At 37.9% G+C, this 17,677-nt stretch overlaps 1 protein-coding gene across 2 annotated transcripts; it reads left to right on the forward strand.

Annotated features, from left to right (window-relative positions):
* The first annotated feature begins 614 nt into the window (after positions 1–614).
* LOC131335980 (phytochrome-associated serine/threonine-protein phosphatase) lies at positions 615–17,223 on the forward strand. 2 transcript variants are annotated; one of them, XM_058371569.1, is made up of 10 exons: positions 615–1,085; positions 2,908–3,054; positions 3,204–3,271; positions 3,744–3,801; positions 12,303–12,413; positions 12,541–12,591; positions 14,221–14,364; positions 14,437–14,532; positions 16,178–16,249; positions 16,775–17,223. In XM_058371569.1, the coding sequence occupies exons 1-10, from the start codon at positions 1,005–1,007 to the stop codon at positions 16,856–16,858; spliced, it is 912 nt and encodes a 303-aa protein (XP_058227552.1). In that variant the 5' UTR covers positions 615–1,004; the 3' UTR covers positions 16,859–17,223. The 2 variants fall into 2 exon arrangements, with proteins under 2 accessions (XP_058227552.1, XP_058227551.1); XM_058371568.1 differs by having other exon boundaries at positions 637–1,085; positions 16,178–17,223.
* The last annotated feature ends 454 nt before the right edge of the window (positions 17,224–17,677 follow it).

Consider the following 17,677-nt stretch of genomic DNA (forward strand, 5'->3'; position numbering starts at 1 on the left):
GTAAATAGGGATGCAAAAGATAAGAGAGAGGAAATATGGAAACAGATGAAAGAGAAAGAGAGCATTAATCTTGTTGGAGAGGATAAAAATGTCAAGTCGCCAAAATTGTCGTGGCATTATAGTAATTTGTCGTGGATTTAACATTACCCAACAAAAATGGCTCATTAAAGATCCCACGCGGGATGACATCATCTTTAAGGGTCTTTTAAGGATTTTTTTTTTCCACTTAGCATTTCTGAAAAGCATATAGAATACATTCAATTCTTTTTCTCACAATAATTATAATTTGCTGTGCAAGTAAACAAAAAAATACTTCTCTATCTCTCACGTTTCGCTCTCCTTAAAAATCCCCCTCTCAGGTCTCTCTTTCTCAATTTTATAAACAAACACGAAAGTCTACATAATTAAGATTGGAGATTTGGAGGCTTGAGAGACACAAACACATTTTTTTTTTATCGTATAGATTCATTGATATAATTGATGTATTGATTGATACGGTGGATGATCTTTTAATTTTTTATTTAGATGAACGACTCGGATTATCGCCTGAAGTAGGTCACGCGTGGTGGTCGGTGCACCTGCTTGGTTCCCATAGCATTTTTGCCATGAGGGAGATTCCCAAAAGCGCAAAAAAAAGAGAGAAAAAGAATGGAAAGGAGAAGAAAAATAATATCAAATCTCCATGTATAGAAAATAAAACAAAAGCCATCCGATCCAGTAAATATATGGAGTAGTATAAAGTCAGAAGTTGAATCCCCTAATCTCGGAGCCGTCTCTCTGTTTCTCCGTCCTTCCTTGGGTCGAGCTAGCGAGAGAGATTTCACACAACATCCAATCCAATCACCTCCTCGTCGTCGTCGTCGTCGTTGTTGTTGTTGTTACTCTCTACATACATATACATATCTCTGTGTGTTTGTGTGATTATATTCTTGCGCGCACACACACACCCCTCTACATACGTATACTACATCTATCAAGTAGGGTTAGGGTTAGGGTGAGGGACGATGGATTTGGATCTGTGGATTTCAAAGGTCAAAGAGGGCCAGCACTTGTCCGAAGACGAGCTTCAACTCCTGTGCGAATATGTATGTATCTTCCTCTCTCTCGAATACGATTTATTAGGGTTTTATAGACTTCAACCTCACTTTCATCTGTGCGTTGATTGTTTACGGCTATGTTGTACCTCGGATTAGCTGTGTTCGAAATGAAACCCTAATTTTGTGTACTGCGATTTGATTTATAGTGTTGACTAAACCTAAAGTTTATGTATTCGGTTGGTAATGGCTGTGTGGTGGGCTTGCATTAGTAATGTTCGGTTTCCTATGGTGGTGGTCATGTGGCTACGGACATTGGTAGTGGGTGTGGTGTTGGTTCCACCTCCATTCTTGCTGCTACGGGCTGTTTGAATGTTTGTTGTGGTATTAGCTTGCGTTCCTGGTGGAGGTTGTATTGCAATTCACAAGTTGGTGCAAAACCAAATCCACTTGCTTTTGTAGTTGAATCGAAACCTCTCTTTTTTCTTGCTATACCATTTCCTGAATTTTGGTGTAGATTGCTTACTCTGCTCTTGAAGCTAACGACCCAAACATGAGTCCTGAGAAATTGGGAACTCTAGTCCAGTTCGTCATATTAGCTAAACCCGACTAGAAGTACTGTGATGTGTGAACCAGCCCTGTACAAATGAAATGATCTTTGTGCCACTTGTGAGTTGTTTTCTTTTGTACATCCTACCTATCCTACTTGTTCCTTCTCCACAAATTTTCAGGTTTAAAAGTCGAACATGTAAAGAAGACTCTTAGGCTATGGGTCCTTTCATTGTGTACAATGCTTGATGCATCTTATTTCTCCGTATGAATTCTGGATACTTACCATAGGGTTACCGGAGTAGCTACCATGCTGAAACTGATATCAGATTGGTAAATTCATTCTCTTGGGCTCCGCGCAAATTTCATGTCGCTAGTGCAGATGCAATTTTGAAGTCTTTTACCTGAATCTTTGCTAGTCTCTGTGACCCTGTTCTGGAAGTTGTTGTCCAGCTGGTAAGTGGTGTTGGTTAAGGTGCATGGGTCCCATTCTTATGCAGGGTAGTTGTGCAGACATGATGTCCCCAAGAAGAAAAGGGATACCATAACACAATTTACTCAACAAAAGATAGAAACTTCAATATCAAAGTTACAACTCGCAAACTGCTCTCCAAATCTCTTCCTTAAAGTCTGATGGAACATCAAGACCCAAAACAAGTTTAGTAGTGAATCCCACCCAATAAGCTCTTGCTCCTTATCTTCAAGGATTATAGCTTTTTTTTTTTCCAGCTATGACCCACATCATGCAGGTTATATACCTATTAATTACCATTGCCATCCTGTTAAGGCTCAAAGCCAGATAAACAATCAAAAACATCTATATGCAAGAGGTAAGAACCACCCACTGGTCCCACTCAAACCTGCACGAACCAATACAATCGCTGCCATAGGCCAATAGGTACTGGATGATCTGAAAATATATGATTATTCATCTCCTCAGTCATTCTGTACATGGTGCTCCATTTTGAAGAAAATGGGCAATTGGGTCTCTTGCGAATCCTGTACTGGTATTAAGTTTTCGTGAGCAATGATCAAGCAAGAACTTTAACCATAGATGGCACACTTGCATACCGAATTCTGTTAACAGGATCAAAATCCAGTATATTTGGATTATTGGGGCATTTATACTCCCTTTGTTTCATATAATTTTTTCTTACGACTCAAGTGATGGTTCCACTTTCCAGCAGTGTCATTTGTTTGTTTGTTTGTTTGTTTTTTTTCCCTGAGAGCAGATGCTGCCTTTTTATTTTTGCTTTTCTGGAAATGCTATTTGGAATTGTTGCCTTTGTAATAACCTCATGAATTTGGTGTTATACTGTGTTAGGTGAAGGATATACTGATAGAGGAGTCCAATGTGCAGCCGGTCAATAGTCCAGTTACCGTTTGCGGTGACATCCATGGCCAATTCCATGATTTAATGAAACTCTTCCAGACAGGAGGCCATGTACCTGAGACAAATTACATTTTTATGGTAACCTCAATTATCTGTTGCTGATGACTGCATTTCTTCATAATTTGCTGTTTTTTAATGTTTTGGTTACTCAATGGGTAGCGATCATTGATAGATTTTTTTTTTTTCATTTTTTGATTTTTGATTTTTGAATGTGTATTTCATGGCAGGGAGATTTTGTTGATCGTGGCTACAACAGTCTTGAAGTTTTCACAATTCTTTTGCTTCTTAAAGCAAGGTATATGAACATGCAGGTGGATGTTGTATATGTCCCCTAATGCATACTTAAGTATCACTTGCAGCATTGTCAAATTTCTCTCCAGGTGTTATACATGCTTATATGAATATCCCTATAGTCTTGAAGGCCCTTAGAATTTCTTATGTTGTACTGATGTAGACTGAAGCATAAAAATTGATTTGGAGGTCCATGTTTCCTGTTGACCTTAAAGTTTTGAGGATGCGTAGTGATCTTAAATGAGTCAGATTTCCTTTATATTTGATTGTATCTTTGTGTTTGAGGTATCGCCTTTCCTTCTTTCGTTTGGATCTTCGATAGGATGAGTTCATTTTTACTGTTTAAGAGATTTCTGCTTTAGCATAGTCCTCTTTTTGAAGGAGTTATATACTTTGTTTATTTTGTTTAGAATTTTTTGACTCAAGCATTACCTTTGTTGTCTCTCTTCCTCCCTCTTTTTTTTTTCTGCTATCAGATACCCTGCCAACATTACTCTTCTACGTGGAAATCATGAAAGCAGGCAACTAACTCAGGTCATAATTTTTTTCCTGTTCTTTGCTCAGCATATGAGGTTATTGTTGCCTTCTTCTTTCTTGGGATTTTGGCAGCTTGCCTTGTTGATGAGTTATGCAGCGTTTTATTCTTTACCAAATTTCTAGCAAGGTCACCAGTTCATTTTCTTTCCTTGTTTTTAACCCTCGACTCCTTTTTTTTAGTTTATTGCTCCGCCCACAACGTCAACTATGATTGGGAACTTCAAATTAGGAAATCTTCACACTTTTGACTGCCAAGTCTTGACCTAACAATACCCATGTATAACAACCCCTTGAATGGATTGTCATGAAAAAAGCTTCATGGATTGTGTTGGAACCCCCATGTCTAACCAAATTATAAATCACTAACTCACCTTCAGCCTAAAAAAATAAAGAAATCACCAGCAAAGAGAAAGCACAATAGTTTGGAGTAAATGTAGGTAGATATGTTAAACAGCTTACATTGACACTTTCTTTTGGACCAAAAAAATTTCTTGATAATTGTGGCAATATTAAGAGTTTGCCTTTGGCTTCCAAAGCCTATTATAGCTTGCCAATCAGGCAATCAAATTACGGAATCTGTTTGTTAGTTGTGGAGGAGGGTTGTGTGTTAGGTAGTTGACAGCCAGCATGTAGGTAGTTGACAGCCAGCATGTAAAAGCCCCGTTAGATCTGTATGGAAGGATTTTGTCTTACTAAATCTAAGTGAATTGGTAGCCCTGGACAAGGTCAATGAAAAAGTATGATTCATGTAGCTGGCCCCAATTGATTGGGACACAAGGCTCGGTTTGGTTTGTTAGTTGTGGAGGCCGGGTTTAGAACTCCCTCGTTGATGGGATTTACTCTTTGAGTTCCTTCTTTCCGAAGCAACCTGTTGACTTTGCAAAAGAGGACTTATAGCGACAATCTGGCTGGTGTTGACAATCGAAAATGTCGTCCGATGGTCAAGTATTTTCCACTCAAGGGAAAATTGTGGATAAGGAATGCCTGTCTGAGCTCACTAGTATTGCAGTAATGACATGGTAGAAATTTCCTTACGATACTCTCAGTATTTTATTAGTGATGGATTGTTGTGTGCCCTTCTGTTATTTATAGGCGAATTTGGTCTCCTACCCATGGTTACCATCCATCTAACCATGGTTAAGTGCCATCATTACAATCTTTTCTACGATATCTTCGCATGCAGTTCTGACATACCCATGCGGCTACCTGCGTGCCGCATTCTCTTTTTGGCTGATGGGACGTTAATCTATCATTCTGTGGGCGCCCATGCGCAATTCCTCTCGGTCTCTTGGCCTTTGGGATATCATTTGACCTCGTGTAGAACGGACACACTCTCGGTCGTCCTAGAGGAGCAACTACGGAGTGGGAAACGCCAAACTTACTATGTTTTTCTTCAGACAACATCCAAGTCTGAGGTCCAGTCTATAGTCTATTGGCAATAATGGCAATCCAAGCATTTGGATGCCCTCGGACGATGACCGAGTCCGAGGTCAGTGGTGACTTCCTTGCCCACAAATACCTTCTTTAAATAATCTTCTCCTTATTTTATGTATAACTATTTAATACGAATAGGCTGCCTGAATCGGAAATAGTTGCGAATTGTAAGTGAATCGGTGAATCGTTCAATTCACTTAAAATTTCCGAAATTCATTTTTTACTCTTGTTTTGCTTCTTTTGTTGTTTGAAAAGGGTTCAAACTATTTTTTGAAGGTCTTTAGTATTGTTATATGTCATCTTTTGTCTATGTTATATGGATAGAAAATAAGAAAAGGAGATTTATTACGAGAGTGAATTGAAAATGAGGAAGATTAAGGGAATATAACAACCCTATAGACCTTCTAAGGGTTTGTTTTGTACTTATATAACTCTTTTGTACAAAAAGATTCATAAGTAGGATTTACGAATTATCATCTCTTGGTAGTTGCAATAGAAGCAGCTTACCTAATCCTCCACGTTATTATCAAATCATCATTAAAAAGAAGGTTTTTGTTGATTTAGGCTAAATCTTTCATTTGTAGTATATATTGTTGCTACCCCAATCAATTTGCATAGGTTTCTATGCATTATAGAAGTCATGACCGAATCGGAGCGATTCATGATTCAATTCACGATTCAGAAAATGACCATTTCGATTCTCGATTCGATTTACGATTTGACAACTATGCTTAGCCTAAACACATGGCTCAAAAGGTTAACCTGAGGTTATACAGTAGCTGGTCGGAATCACTTATATATTGTGTAGCATAGACACGGATGTGGATACAGACACAGACACGACAATTCTAAAAAAAGGGAGATACGGACACAGTGAGGGACACGCCACGTGTGTGTGTGTGTATATATATATTTTTGTTTTTTTTTTTTCTTTTCTTCCATGTTTGTTGACGAAGATATGTCCTATATGAATGTATGAGATTAACATGGTTCAACGGCCCTAAATATTTTGAATAATTTCATATTAACCTCTTAAAATTAAAAATATATTATATTTTGACCCCCAATCGTGTCCCCGGCGTGTCCCCTATCAAAAAATAATAAAAATTATTGAACATGACACGCCACGTGGCTTGTCCAATACGCATTTGGGCGTGTCCCTGTGTCCAATACGTGGACACGCCCCCCTTTTAGAGTGTCGGTGCTTCATAGCATATATATCATTCAACATTTCCCAAATTTCTCGATGTGGGACTTTTGGTTTTTGGGGTCTCACAATTTCAGACCGGCTTCGCCCAATCAATGCTACAACATTTTAGTTAAGTCTAATTATGAGTTTTTTCCTAATGGATTGGAGTGGCACGATGTTGCATTCCTCCCCCCTCCCCGTTTCTTGAAGTACATGGAAACTCCCTCAACTATGCCTTTTTCCCACCGAGACCCCCTAACGTGTAAAACTGCCCATACAGACCCCCTCAACTATATGAAATGAAAAATTGGCTATCTCTATTAACAGAATGAGGGAAAATGATGATTCTACCCCAAAAAAATCTCACATTGACCCCTCATCTATAAAAATTGTCCACGCTGGCCCCTTCATCTTAACGGTCTTTTTGACAGAAGGGTGCTGATTGGTTAACGGTTATAATTGAGGGTGTATTGGATGGGCGATTTTAAATGTAAGGGGGTCTCCGTGGGGAAAAGTGATAGTTGTGGGGGTCTCCATGTGCTTTCACCTGAATAAATCTAGTACCCTTTTTGGACACTTGTCACCTAGACAAGGGTGTGGGATATGTCCAAAACTTCCCGCTATATACTTTTTACTATGTATTTGTATTTTAGAGACATTATATGTATAGACACTCTAGTTGGATAATTTGTTTAAAGAGAGTGAACAGCCTTTCTTTTAGCACATCTATGCATATACATCATTTTATTCCACAAATTAGATTTAAGTATGGGAAATTGACTCCTCCCCACCCCCCCACCCCCGCGCAAATTCGCATACACTTATAGTAAATAATTGGTGGATGTGATGCCCCAACTACAAGCGACACCGTTTCCCAATTCTATATTAGATGGTTTTGGTAAGTTCTGTTGTATTTGATAATCTTTGACTTTGATGGTGTTAATAAGTTGATACCGCTAAGTGTGAGAAAATAATGGAATAAAATATAGTGATAGTTTTGGCCTTTTTGTATACGGGCGACATTCCCTTAATGCCTTATTTCTAATATATTTATTTAATTATAAAAAAAAAAAAATAGTGATAGTTTGCTGATTTCTGGAATTTTGTGACTGGGGATGCGGCGGAATTTTGTTGGAATAGCAAATCTTAGGGAAATTGTAATTTATTTGGCTCATCAACGTGGGGTAAGGCTTCAGATGTGAGAGCTTTGTGCACTTGCTGAAACTGTTTAGCAAAGTCGACATCTATTATGCTTGATATTGCTATTTGGAAGTTCAAGATGGCTCTATAGGTCGCAGACTCTATCCAATTTGGTGCCACGTACAACTGTACATTGACATCTACATAGCAATGTGTGCGTGTCTGGAGAGCAAATTTTTAGGAAGCGGTTGTGGTTATCGTAATTGTAACAACAGTTGTGATACAGTTTCTGGTTGTGGTGGTGGTTGAGTAATATGGTATCAACTAGAGTTTGTGATTATTATTATTATTTATATTTTCATTTTCTTACAACTTCATGAAAACAAGCTAAAAGATGTGTTTAATCTTTTGAGTCACAATTTCTGGTTTTTGTAGTGAATTTGAATTTTGTTTTTTTTGAACATGAGCCATATGTTCTTTTTCTTACTTTTTTTTCATATTGCTTTGGGCGACAATGAATTATTTCATTAGTCATAAATTCATTATGGAATCATCGGATTGTTATTTTGTGATCCATCTTATAGTTTTGCACGTAGGGTGTAGTGTGAGATTATGTATTAGGTACTTATAGATTAGCGTTGTGCTGCGAACTCTCATCTTAATTCTTACATTTGTTGAACAAATTAAGTTGGAAGGTCAAGGAAGCTGGTGACCTAACTTCTCGAACGAGGAAAAAGATCCAATGACTACGAAAGAATTGAACGAGGAGCTGTATGAGGTGAAAGTCTCATGTACAGTTCTATAGAGTGGCATTAAGGGTGACTTATCTATCACTTTTCCACTATCACTCCCATTATACAAACTCTGCCTTACGTAAAGTTGACAGTATGATTAACCTCTTGATTTGAAATCATTTCTTATAGACATGGTATTGGCCATAATTTACAAGAATATTATGTAGTTTTAGCATCTAGTTTGAGGCTGTGTCTGGTCTTGAGATGAATCTAGGCAAGTTAGAGATGATCCCGGTTGGGGCGGCTGAAGATATTGGAGCTCTTGCTCAGGTTTTGGGTTGTAAGGTGGCCTTGCTTTAAGCGAGGTACTTGGGCTTGCCATTGGGATCATCTTTTAAAGCAAAGGCAGCTTGAGACTCAGCTGTGGAAAGATTTCAGAAAAGATTGGTGGGTTGGAAGCGTCAATATATGTCGAACGGTGGCAAAGTGACTTTAATCAAGAGTACGCTTTCTAGCTTGCCAACTTTATGTCTTTGTTTGTCATCCCGGTTGTTGTTGCAAAAAGGTTAGAGAAAATTCAAAGGGATTTTCTTTGGAAAGTTTTGGGGGAAGAGTTCAAATACCATTTAGTAGGGTGGGATAAGGTTTGTGTGCCCATTAGAGGGGATAAGGTTTGTGCGCCCATTAGAGGAGGGTTGTGTGTGAGGAAATTGAAGTTGTTCAACCAAGCCCTACTGGGCAAATGGCTTTGGTGTTTTGCGTGAGAAGGAGAGATGGTGGAGGAAGGTCATAGTTGCTAAGTATGGATCTGGGTGGGGAGATTGGTCTTCCCGTGCTGTGAGAGGGCCTTATGGGGTAGCTCTTTGGAAGGGAATTATGAAAGGGTGGGATACTTTTGTAAATAATTCTTGGTTCATGGTTGGTGACGGGAGAAGAGTGAAGTTTTGGGAGCATGTGTGGTGTGGTGATGTGTGTTTGCAAGATGCCTTCCCGAATTTATATCAGTTGGCCTGCAATAGGGATGCAATTGTCCATGATTATCTCCATTTTCTTAATGGGGTTATTGTATGGGACATCTGCTTGCGGCGGGATGTACGGGAAGGGGAAGAGGAAGCTTTGGTGACCTTGTTATCTAGAGTGTATGGTAGTCGAGCGTTAGGAGAAAGGAGAAGATTTGATGCGTTGGAATCTTTCTTCCTTTGGAATTTTTCATGTCAAATCCTACTATCAGTCGCTATTGGGAGGGTTTTCCTTCCTTTTCCTAGCAAGCAATTTGGAAAACTTCGGCACCGTTAAAAGGTGAGTTTTTTTGCTTGGTGTGCGGCTCCAGGGAAGATTCTTACTATTGACAATTTGATTCGAGAATCTTTGTAAATTGGCGTTGTATTTGCAAAAGGGATGCAGAGACGGTCAATCACCTCCTTATTCATTGTCTGGTGGCTTAAGAGCTTTGGACTTTGGTGTTCTCTTGGTTTGGATTACAGTGGGTAACGTCGAGGAATGTTATGGAACTCTTGATTGCGTGGAAAGCCGCTAGAGTGGGGAAGTGGAGGAAGCGAGTTTGGGCCATGATTCCACTTTGCGTGATGTGGATTATATGGCATGAAAGAAATTCGAGATGCTTTGAAGGGGTTGAAAAGACTTTGTTTAAAGTTAAAAGTTTTTTGTTGCATAGTTTGTATAGTTGGGACAAAGGAGATTGTTATCCTTCTCTTGACTAATTTCTAGATTGGTTTGAGCTCTTCCATTCTAATATGAGTGTATAGGGCCTTTTTGTCTTGTGGCCTTTTTTTTTTACATGGGGCGGCATTCTCTTAATGCCTTCTTATAAATATTATCTCTTATCAAAAAAAAAAAAAAAGTGTCTATGAAGTACCGACATTCCTAATTGGTTGTCGTATCCGTAGACACTTTGGGGACACGCGAGACACCTAGGACGTGCGGGACACGTATGTGACACGCTGTGGTGTGTCAGATAAATATGACTATCTTTAAGTAGGGGCACCATGACACATTGGAGACAACCGTGTCTCAACTTGGAAACGGATGGAAACATGACAGGATCAATTCGTAATATGAAAGCTCATTTGGGGTATGATGAGGGAAAAATTACTAATAAATGAATTTTGTCCCAGTAAAACCCTCATGTTGGCTTGTAAAATCTAGAAAGACCACAATAAGATTGTAAAGATACTACTAGTTGTGGGTTTTTCGGTATGGAATGTTTATATGGGTAACAACTAAATATCTATCCTAATATGTTACATATTTAGAATTGCTGTGTCCCGTTTTTGTGTCAGTGTCCGTATCCGTGCTTCTTAGCTAAGTATGCTCATATAAAGATTACCGTTTATTTGTTTAATAAACAAAGTAAACCCTATGAAATATATGTTATAGTTACAGGTGTATAAAACATCCAATTTACGAGTTACAACGAAGCAAATGTTATGTTCAAGCTCCAATATTGATTGAGTATTAACAGTGCATAGCTAAAGGGAGCATATGCGTATGTGTATGCGTACATGTATAAATGTGTATCTGTAGGACAATTGGAAACAAAGAAGTAGGGTTTGGAGCTGTGATTAGGGAGTGTTCCACTGTTTTATGTTGTTCAGGGCTGTGAATAGTACTCTGTGAACCGTTACTGAAGCTAATTTGAAAACAAAAAGTCAAGAATAGGAGAGAAGAATGGAATAAGATGGGTCCAGGAATCACTTCTAGAAGCCTCATGCATCACACCTAGGGTTTGATTTCATCACAATCCATTTAAGAGGCTGTAAAGCTCTGAATTTTCTGTGACATTAATCTCCCCTGTAGAGGCATAACATCCTTGTATATAGACTAGAGACTTCCTAATTTAAATAAGGAAACTACTGAACTTTGACTGCTAAAATCAATCCAAACCCAAATAGGACATAACGGAACACCAAATAAATAACTTGACCCACAAGATGAACCATGGGTGACCCTACGGCCAATCTACGGGAAACCTCAAAAGTTACCAAAATACCCCTGATTGGAAAACTAACCAGCAACATTCCATTCAGTCGTAAACATAAGTTTAACTTTACTGTGTGTCGTGTTCATAGTTCCCTTAGATCCAATGGACTATGCATGCTTCCCTTAGATCCAATCTTGAAACCATAACAATTTCCATATTTTGCCCCTTCTTTGAATTTGCTTTTCCATGAGCTTCTAATGGCCTGCATCAGGGGCGTTACAGTGATACATTATACCTTACCACGTTTATTGTGCCTTACGGATCTGTACAATTGTAATCGTCATTCGTCAAAAGCATTGAAGGTTGTATGCTGTCAAGAGTTTACTCTCTTGGTTATATGTTAGCTTGTTGCTAGGACATTCGTATGTTGCTTACTTGGGGACCATTGCTTTATTTAGGCCACCATCCATCAAGGACTTAAAGGAGCTGGTAGGTGGTCAAAGATAACGATTGTGCTTTGGCACTTTGGATTTATCTGCTTTCAACTGATTTTGAAGTTTCGTTGTGTAGTTTAATTCCCTTGTATTTCTACATTTAAGATGACTATGATTGCGATATTTTGTGTTATCATGCCTTTTTCTTATTTTATTTAGCTTTAGCTATGCATCTTAGAAATTGCTTCCCAAGTTAAATCATTTCTATATTTTCACCTACTTTACTTACTTTCCATGTGTGTGCAAGTTGTAACTTAATTTCATAATGAAGTATGAACTACGTTTAGGACCTTTAGGTTATTGTTGTCACAACGCATTATGAGAATTCAGACTTGACTGGATACGTATGGGATGTGCCAGATTGTATATGTTAGTATGTTCTTTTTCATATTGTGTGGTTTATGAGGGTGATGTCTTCTGGAACGATGAGAAATCTTCAACCAAACGGGTAGGGCTTTAAGTCCGGGGATCAATCACTTGGCTGTCTCTTTTTCATTTCTGTTCAAGAGTTATTATGTGGGAGAACAGTAAATCTTACTAAAATTGTGATACGTATCTCTTTCTAGGTCTATGGTTTTTATGATGAATGCCAAAGAAAGTATGGAAATGCTAATGCCTGGCGGTATTGCACAGACGTTTTTGACTATCTAACTCTGTCAGCAATCATAGATGGAACTGTATGCTCTCTCTCTCTCTCTCTCTCTCTCTCTCTCTCTCTCTCTCACACACACACACACACACACACGTGCATACTTCTGCAGTTTCTTCTGTTATTATGATCTGATTGCCTCTTTGGGGTTCCAGGTACTCTGTGTGCATGGTGGCCTTTCTCCCGACATTCGAAGTATTGACCAGGTTCCGTTCTCTTGCTAGACATCAACTGGCTTTATCTCTATGTTATTAATGTTTTGCAAACATAGCGGTGATTTCTTTTACTGCGCTTACTTGAGGCACAATTAGGGTGAGTTCACGCTATATATGTTTGGTATTTTCCGTTTTGGTATTTTTGTTCGTCTTTTGTAAATTTTTGTTGAATTCAAATTTTATTTGTTAGATTAGTCATCCGTCTTGGCGAGAGGATTCTAAAAAGTAAAAAATTATGATCAAAATCCCAAAAAAGTTCACTAAAGACAAAAAAAATACCAAAAAGCTGGTACTTTTTATTTACAGTGTCATCTTATATATACTTTTTGCAACTTCGGTCCACATTTTCATACTTTTTCGATCCCTCTTGTCGAGGCAAACGTTTAATTCCAAAAATTACGAAGAAAAGCTAAACAAAAAATAACGGAAAGTAAGTTTTAGTCTGTTTTTCTGTTGGATCTGGTGTTTCCTGCAGATTTTTGTGGTCTATCAAGGGCATCAATTCTCCGTGCTTTATTTGAACATTTTGCAGATCAATATTATGGTTTCTGTTTTGCTTGTTGGATGGTTATGAGCTGCATATCCTTTTAGTTCATTCCCATAAAATCCAACTAGTCAATTTGCAACCATTAGAGTAATGGAAGTATGATGTAGGACAATAAGGGAGGTTTAGGGTTTTCGTAATAAATTGAGGGATTAGGGCTAGGGCTTTACAAAATAGGAGAAACACAACCGAAATACGGCTGTCCTACTGCTGTGAACGGAACCAATGCTGTAATAGGAAATTGATTTTGGCACTCCAGGACGCTTCACTTTGTGTGTTGATCATGTGAGATTACAAAATAGAAAGTGGAGTGCCATTGGCTAAAAGTGGAGTGCCAAAATTACCATCTGCTGTAATATGCACAAAACTAAGGAAAAGTTAAGAAAAAGAACAAAGCTCTAGGAATCACTCCTAGAGGGTTTAGGCAGCACATGTAGGGTTTGATTGTATCACACAATCCATAAGAGTCTTCAAAAGCTCTTAAATTTATCATAATATTCAACTCCCTTGTTATTGAGGCATAAGCCGCATAACATCCTTGTATAGAGACTAGAGTCTTCCTAATTTTTAAATAAGGAAACTACGAAACTTTTAACTTCTAATAAGACATAATGAAAGTACCTGTAAATTAACTTGACCCACAAACAACCCATGTCTTGAAATTCTGAAATTACAAAAAATGCCCCCTGAACTATACATATGACCAGCAGCATACTTAACCTATAATAAGCATAAACAAGCCCTTATTCCGGCTAGAGACATCCGTATGCATTAATCCAATTGCCCATGTGAGTTTGGCTTGAAACTAAACAATTTCCATGTGAATTCTTAATCTTGTTCTTTCTTGCTCCCTTTATGGACTGCATCAAAGTACCAGGCGGCAATTTGCTTGTTTTAGCTTTTAAGTCGCCCATCAACACTTCCTCTAACACAATTGTCCCATCACTTCTCTTTGACATCAGCAAAAGATTCTAGGAACGTTACGTGCTTGCATCTGTATGGTAATTTCTTTTGGCTGAATGATTAGTGTGAATCTGAAAAAAATAATATTGGTGTGTATTTTTTTCACTTGGCAGATAAGAATTATTGAACGAAACTGTGAAATTCCCCATGAAGGGCCTTTCTGCGACCTCATGTGGAGTGACCCTGAAGATATTGAAACATGGGCAGTCAGTCCTCGGGGAGCAGGCTGGCTTTTTGGATCCAGGGTTACGTCAGAGGTAATTTATATATACTATTGCTCCCGCCATTTTGTTCACACATGTTGCTAAATCATTGTTCTCTTTGTGTAGTTCAATCACATCAACAAACTTGATTTGGTTTGCCGGGCCCACCAACTCGTGCAGGAAGGTCTAAAGTATATGTTTCAAGACAAAGGCCTTGTAACTGTGAGTTGTGAAGTCTCTTACTAAGAGTACTCTATTAGATGGACAACACGTGAAATTTTTTTTGTCTTGAACATGTGACTATTGGATAAGGATATGGGATGAGTGTTCGACATGGCCAGTCATATGTGTATCCTAAAAGCGTCTGTCTATGCAGTTACACTATAGACTGGATAAAAGACTCCCTTACAGTGGTTCTTTTGAGACACGGGTGATTTAGTGCAACTGAAAAAACATTGTAAACACCTTCTACAATCTACTCTGAGACATAGGCCAAGGATGTTAAGACTTTTATATATCTAGTCATGTCCATGTGTTTTCTTTACTGTGTCTTACCAAATATCACTATTACATTTGAAAGCGTACCAAGGATCAAACTTTCTGAGTAGTGGTAAGGAATTGTAAAGTACATGAGATGTTTAGAGTCTTACAAATTTATCCAAACTCGGATTCTTCCACTCTTCCATATAAACAAGTTAAAACAACAAAGGTGAGACAGGAAATTATTGTGTTGCCAAATTAACTTTTTGAGTCTTTTTTGCCGTCTTTAATGTACTTATATCTTTGGTCTATGTTTTATTCCTCTTGTTGAGACAATATATGAGGTAAAAATTTGACCCAAATATTGTAAAGAATAAGAGAAACGAAAAGTCTATGAGTACATACACATAGGTGCATACATCGCGTACATACGCGTTTTGAACCCATATGGGGTCCCAAAAAAATGATCCATGCCACTCATTTTATTTAAAATGGTTTGTTTAGGGTTCTTGTAAAAAATAAACTCAATTCAATACCGGTAATTTTTTTTACAAAACATCTAACCTTGCTTCATACTCCAGGCTTAGTTATGAAGAAATGTTTGATGTTTCATATATGCTTTTACTGATTTTGGATAGAGTTTATTTTTTATAGGGGCCCTAAACAACCCATTTTGAACAAAATGAGTGGCTCGGATTTGAGACCCGAAATAGGTTAAAACACGTATTTACGTAATGTATGTACCTATATATTTGTACTTCTAGCAAAGCTGAGAAACGAAAACAACAAAAAGATGCCAAAACGCACCTAAAAAGTTAGGCCAAACTCACACTTAATCTTATAAGATACAAGTGGATAGGACTCTGTAAGTGCAGAAGAGAAACATGTTTGGAAAATTTGGTAAGATAAGAACAGAAAAGTATTACAGTATTACTGTACAAAAACAAAATCGGATAAAAAAAAAAAAACCTTAATAGGACAGTAGAATAAGGTCTTTCATCTGTTATCTTTTGTCCCCGTCGAAACTTAGAGGACATTGACGGGATTCTAAATCTTTGCCAAGCAACTTATGGGCTCGATATGATTTGTTGTGTTTGATGTGTTTTGCAACATGTTTGTGTAAACGATGGAGTTTTGTTATTCCATTTGGGTTTCATCCTTTCCTATTAGAAACATTAATGTTTTGAAATGAAAGGAAATTTTGTTTCTCAGTTAGTGTCCTTGGATGTTATAGATTGAGAATGTAATTGCTTGAATCTTTGATGCATGCTAACACTGATAGACATACTTGATCGTATACATGTATCCTAGCTAGTTTATACACCATCACTTTTCATAATTTGGTGATACTTCTATTTATTTTACTGTCTGCTTCTTGGCTTATCAGGTATGGTCAGCACCAAATTATTGCTATCGCTGCGGTAATGTAGCTTCAATATTGAGCTTCAATGAGAATATGGTAATACCACCAAACTTTTCACTGGTCAACTGTTTTACGACATTTCTGTTCATGCTTAAATATTTATATGGGCATCTATGTAACACACCCCAGCTTAAGAAGCTGAGGATGCGATGTTTGGGGAAAGTTGTCCTCCCTATTTATTTTGGTTCTTAAAATGCCATTGTTCTCTGAACCACTGACCCTCCAAAAGAGCTCATGCGCACAAGTTAAAGACAAAAATCAATAGATAAAGGAACAAATCAGACCCTATCTAATCTAAAACATGAAAAGGAACAAATCACCCTTCTGTCAAGCTACTTGGCATTTTGACCTGTATAACAGCTGCTGGTTGAAGTTTTTACACTTGGCAGAAGGCAATAGTTTTGAGCAAAAGTCGTAATAAAGTTCCATGATTAGCAGAATTCATTTAGGTTTTTGTTGATTCTATTTGACTGCCGAATTTACAGATCTCAATGCTATAACAGCTTCAATAAAGCTGATTAATTTAATGTCTGCTGTGCTGTCTTTTACGATTTGGAATAGGAGAGAGAGGTGAAGTTTTTCACTGAAACGGAAGAAAACAACCAGATGAGGGGTCCCAGAACAGGAGTGCCTTATTTCTTATGAGTGAGGATTCGTTTGCTTCATTGCCTGTACTATTTGTTTGAAGTTTGATGCATTGCCGATTCCATTGAGGGAAAGAAAGTAGAGGGGCATTTTGTTGCACCGAGAGCAACCCTCAAATGTGTGGGTATATGGTTATTCTGATGCCATGGAAACACGTTCAAAAGCTGTCCCCGCGCTGCTGCTTTTAAATAGCTTGTCCTGTGTATTAAAAAACATTCTTGGTTATGATACTTTTAGCTGTGTGTTAGGTTGTAGTTTTATTTGAAGTCAGATTAAAAGCTTTAAAGCTGCTAGCTGCAGTGGTAGAGATGATTTGTGAATTTCAAATATGATCTAAAATCCTGAGTGACTTGTTTTTTCTAGTATTGAACCGTGTCATAGTATTTTTTTTTTTTTTGATTCTCAACCCTGTGTCATATGCTATTCTAGTATAGTACTTAATTGTCCACCTCTATGCATTCTCTTTTAAACAAATCATTTGGATAGCCTCACCAAAAGGCTGAACTGGTAACTTAACTTGAGCCTAGCTCTAGTAGTTGTATCTGTGGGTTGTAAGGGCAATTGATAGTTTGTTGCCAAATTTTGTTACATTGACCACACAAAAAATATTTAAGTTGACCTCAACTTACTTCAAATGCATTTAAACTCTAAATGCATTCAAACTCTAAGCTCTCTCTTCTTTTCGAAATGCGATAGTATTTCGAGTGGATAGTGTTAATGCCACAAGCACTATTGTTAGTGCCAAGAGATTTTAGAATGTTTTCTCAATTTTACCCCTCGGTTGGACTCTCTCTCTCTCTCTCTAGAAACCCACTTGTT

The sequence above is a fragment of the Rhododendron vialii genome, chromosome 8a (genome assembly GCF_030253575.1).
Source record: "Rhododendron vialii isolate Sample 1 chromosome 8a, ASM3025357v1".
Classification (NCBI taxonomy): domain Eukaryota; kingdom Viridiplantae; phylum Streptophyta; class Magnoliopsida; order Ericales; family Ericaceae; genus Rhododendron; species Rhododendron vialii.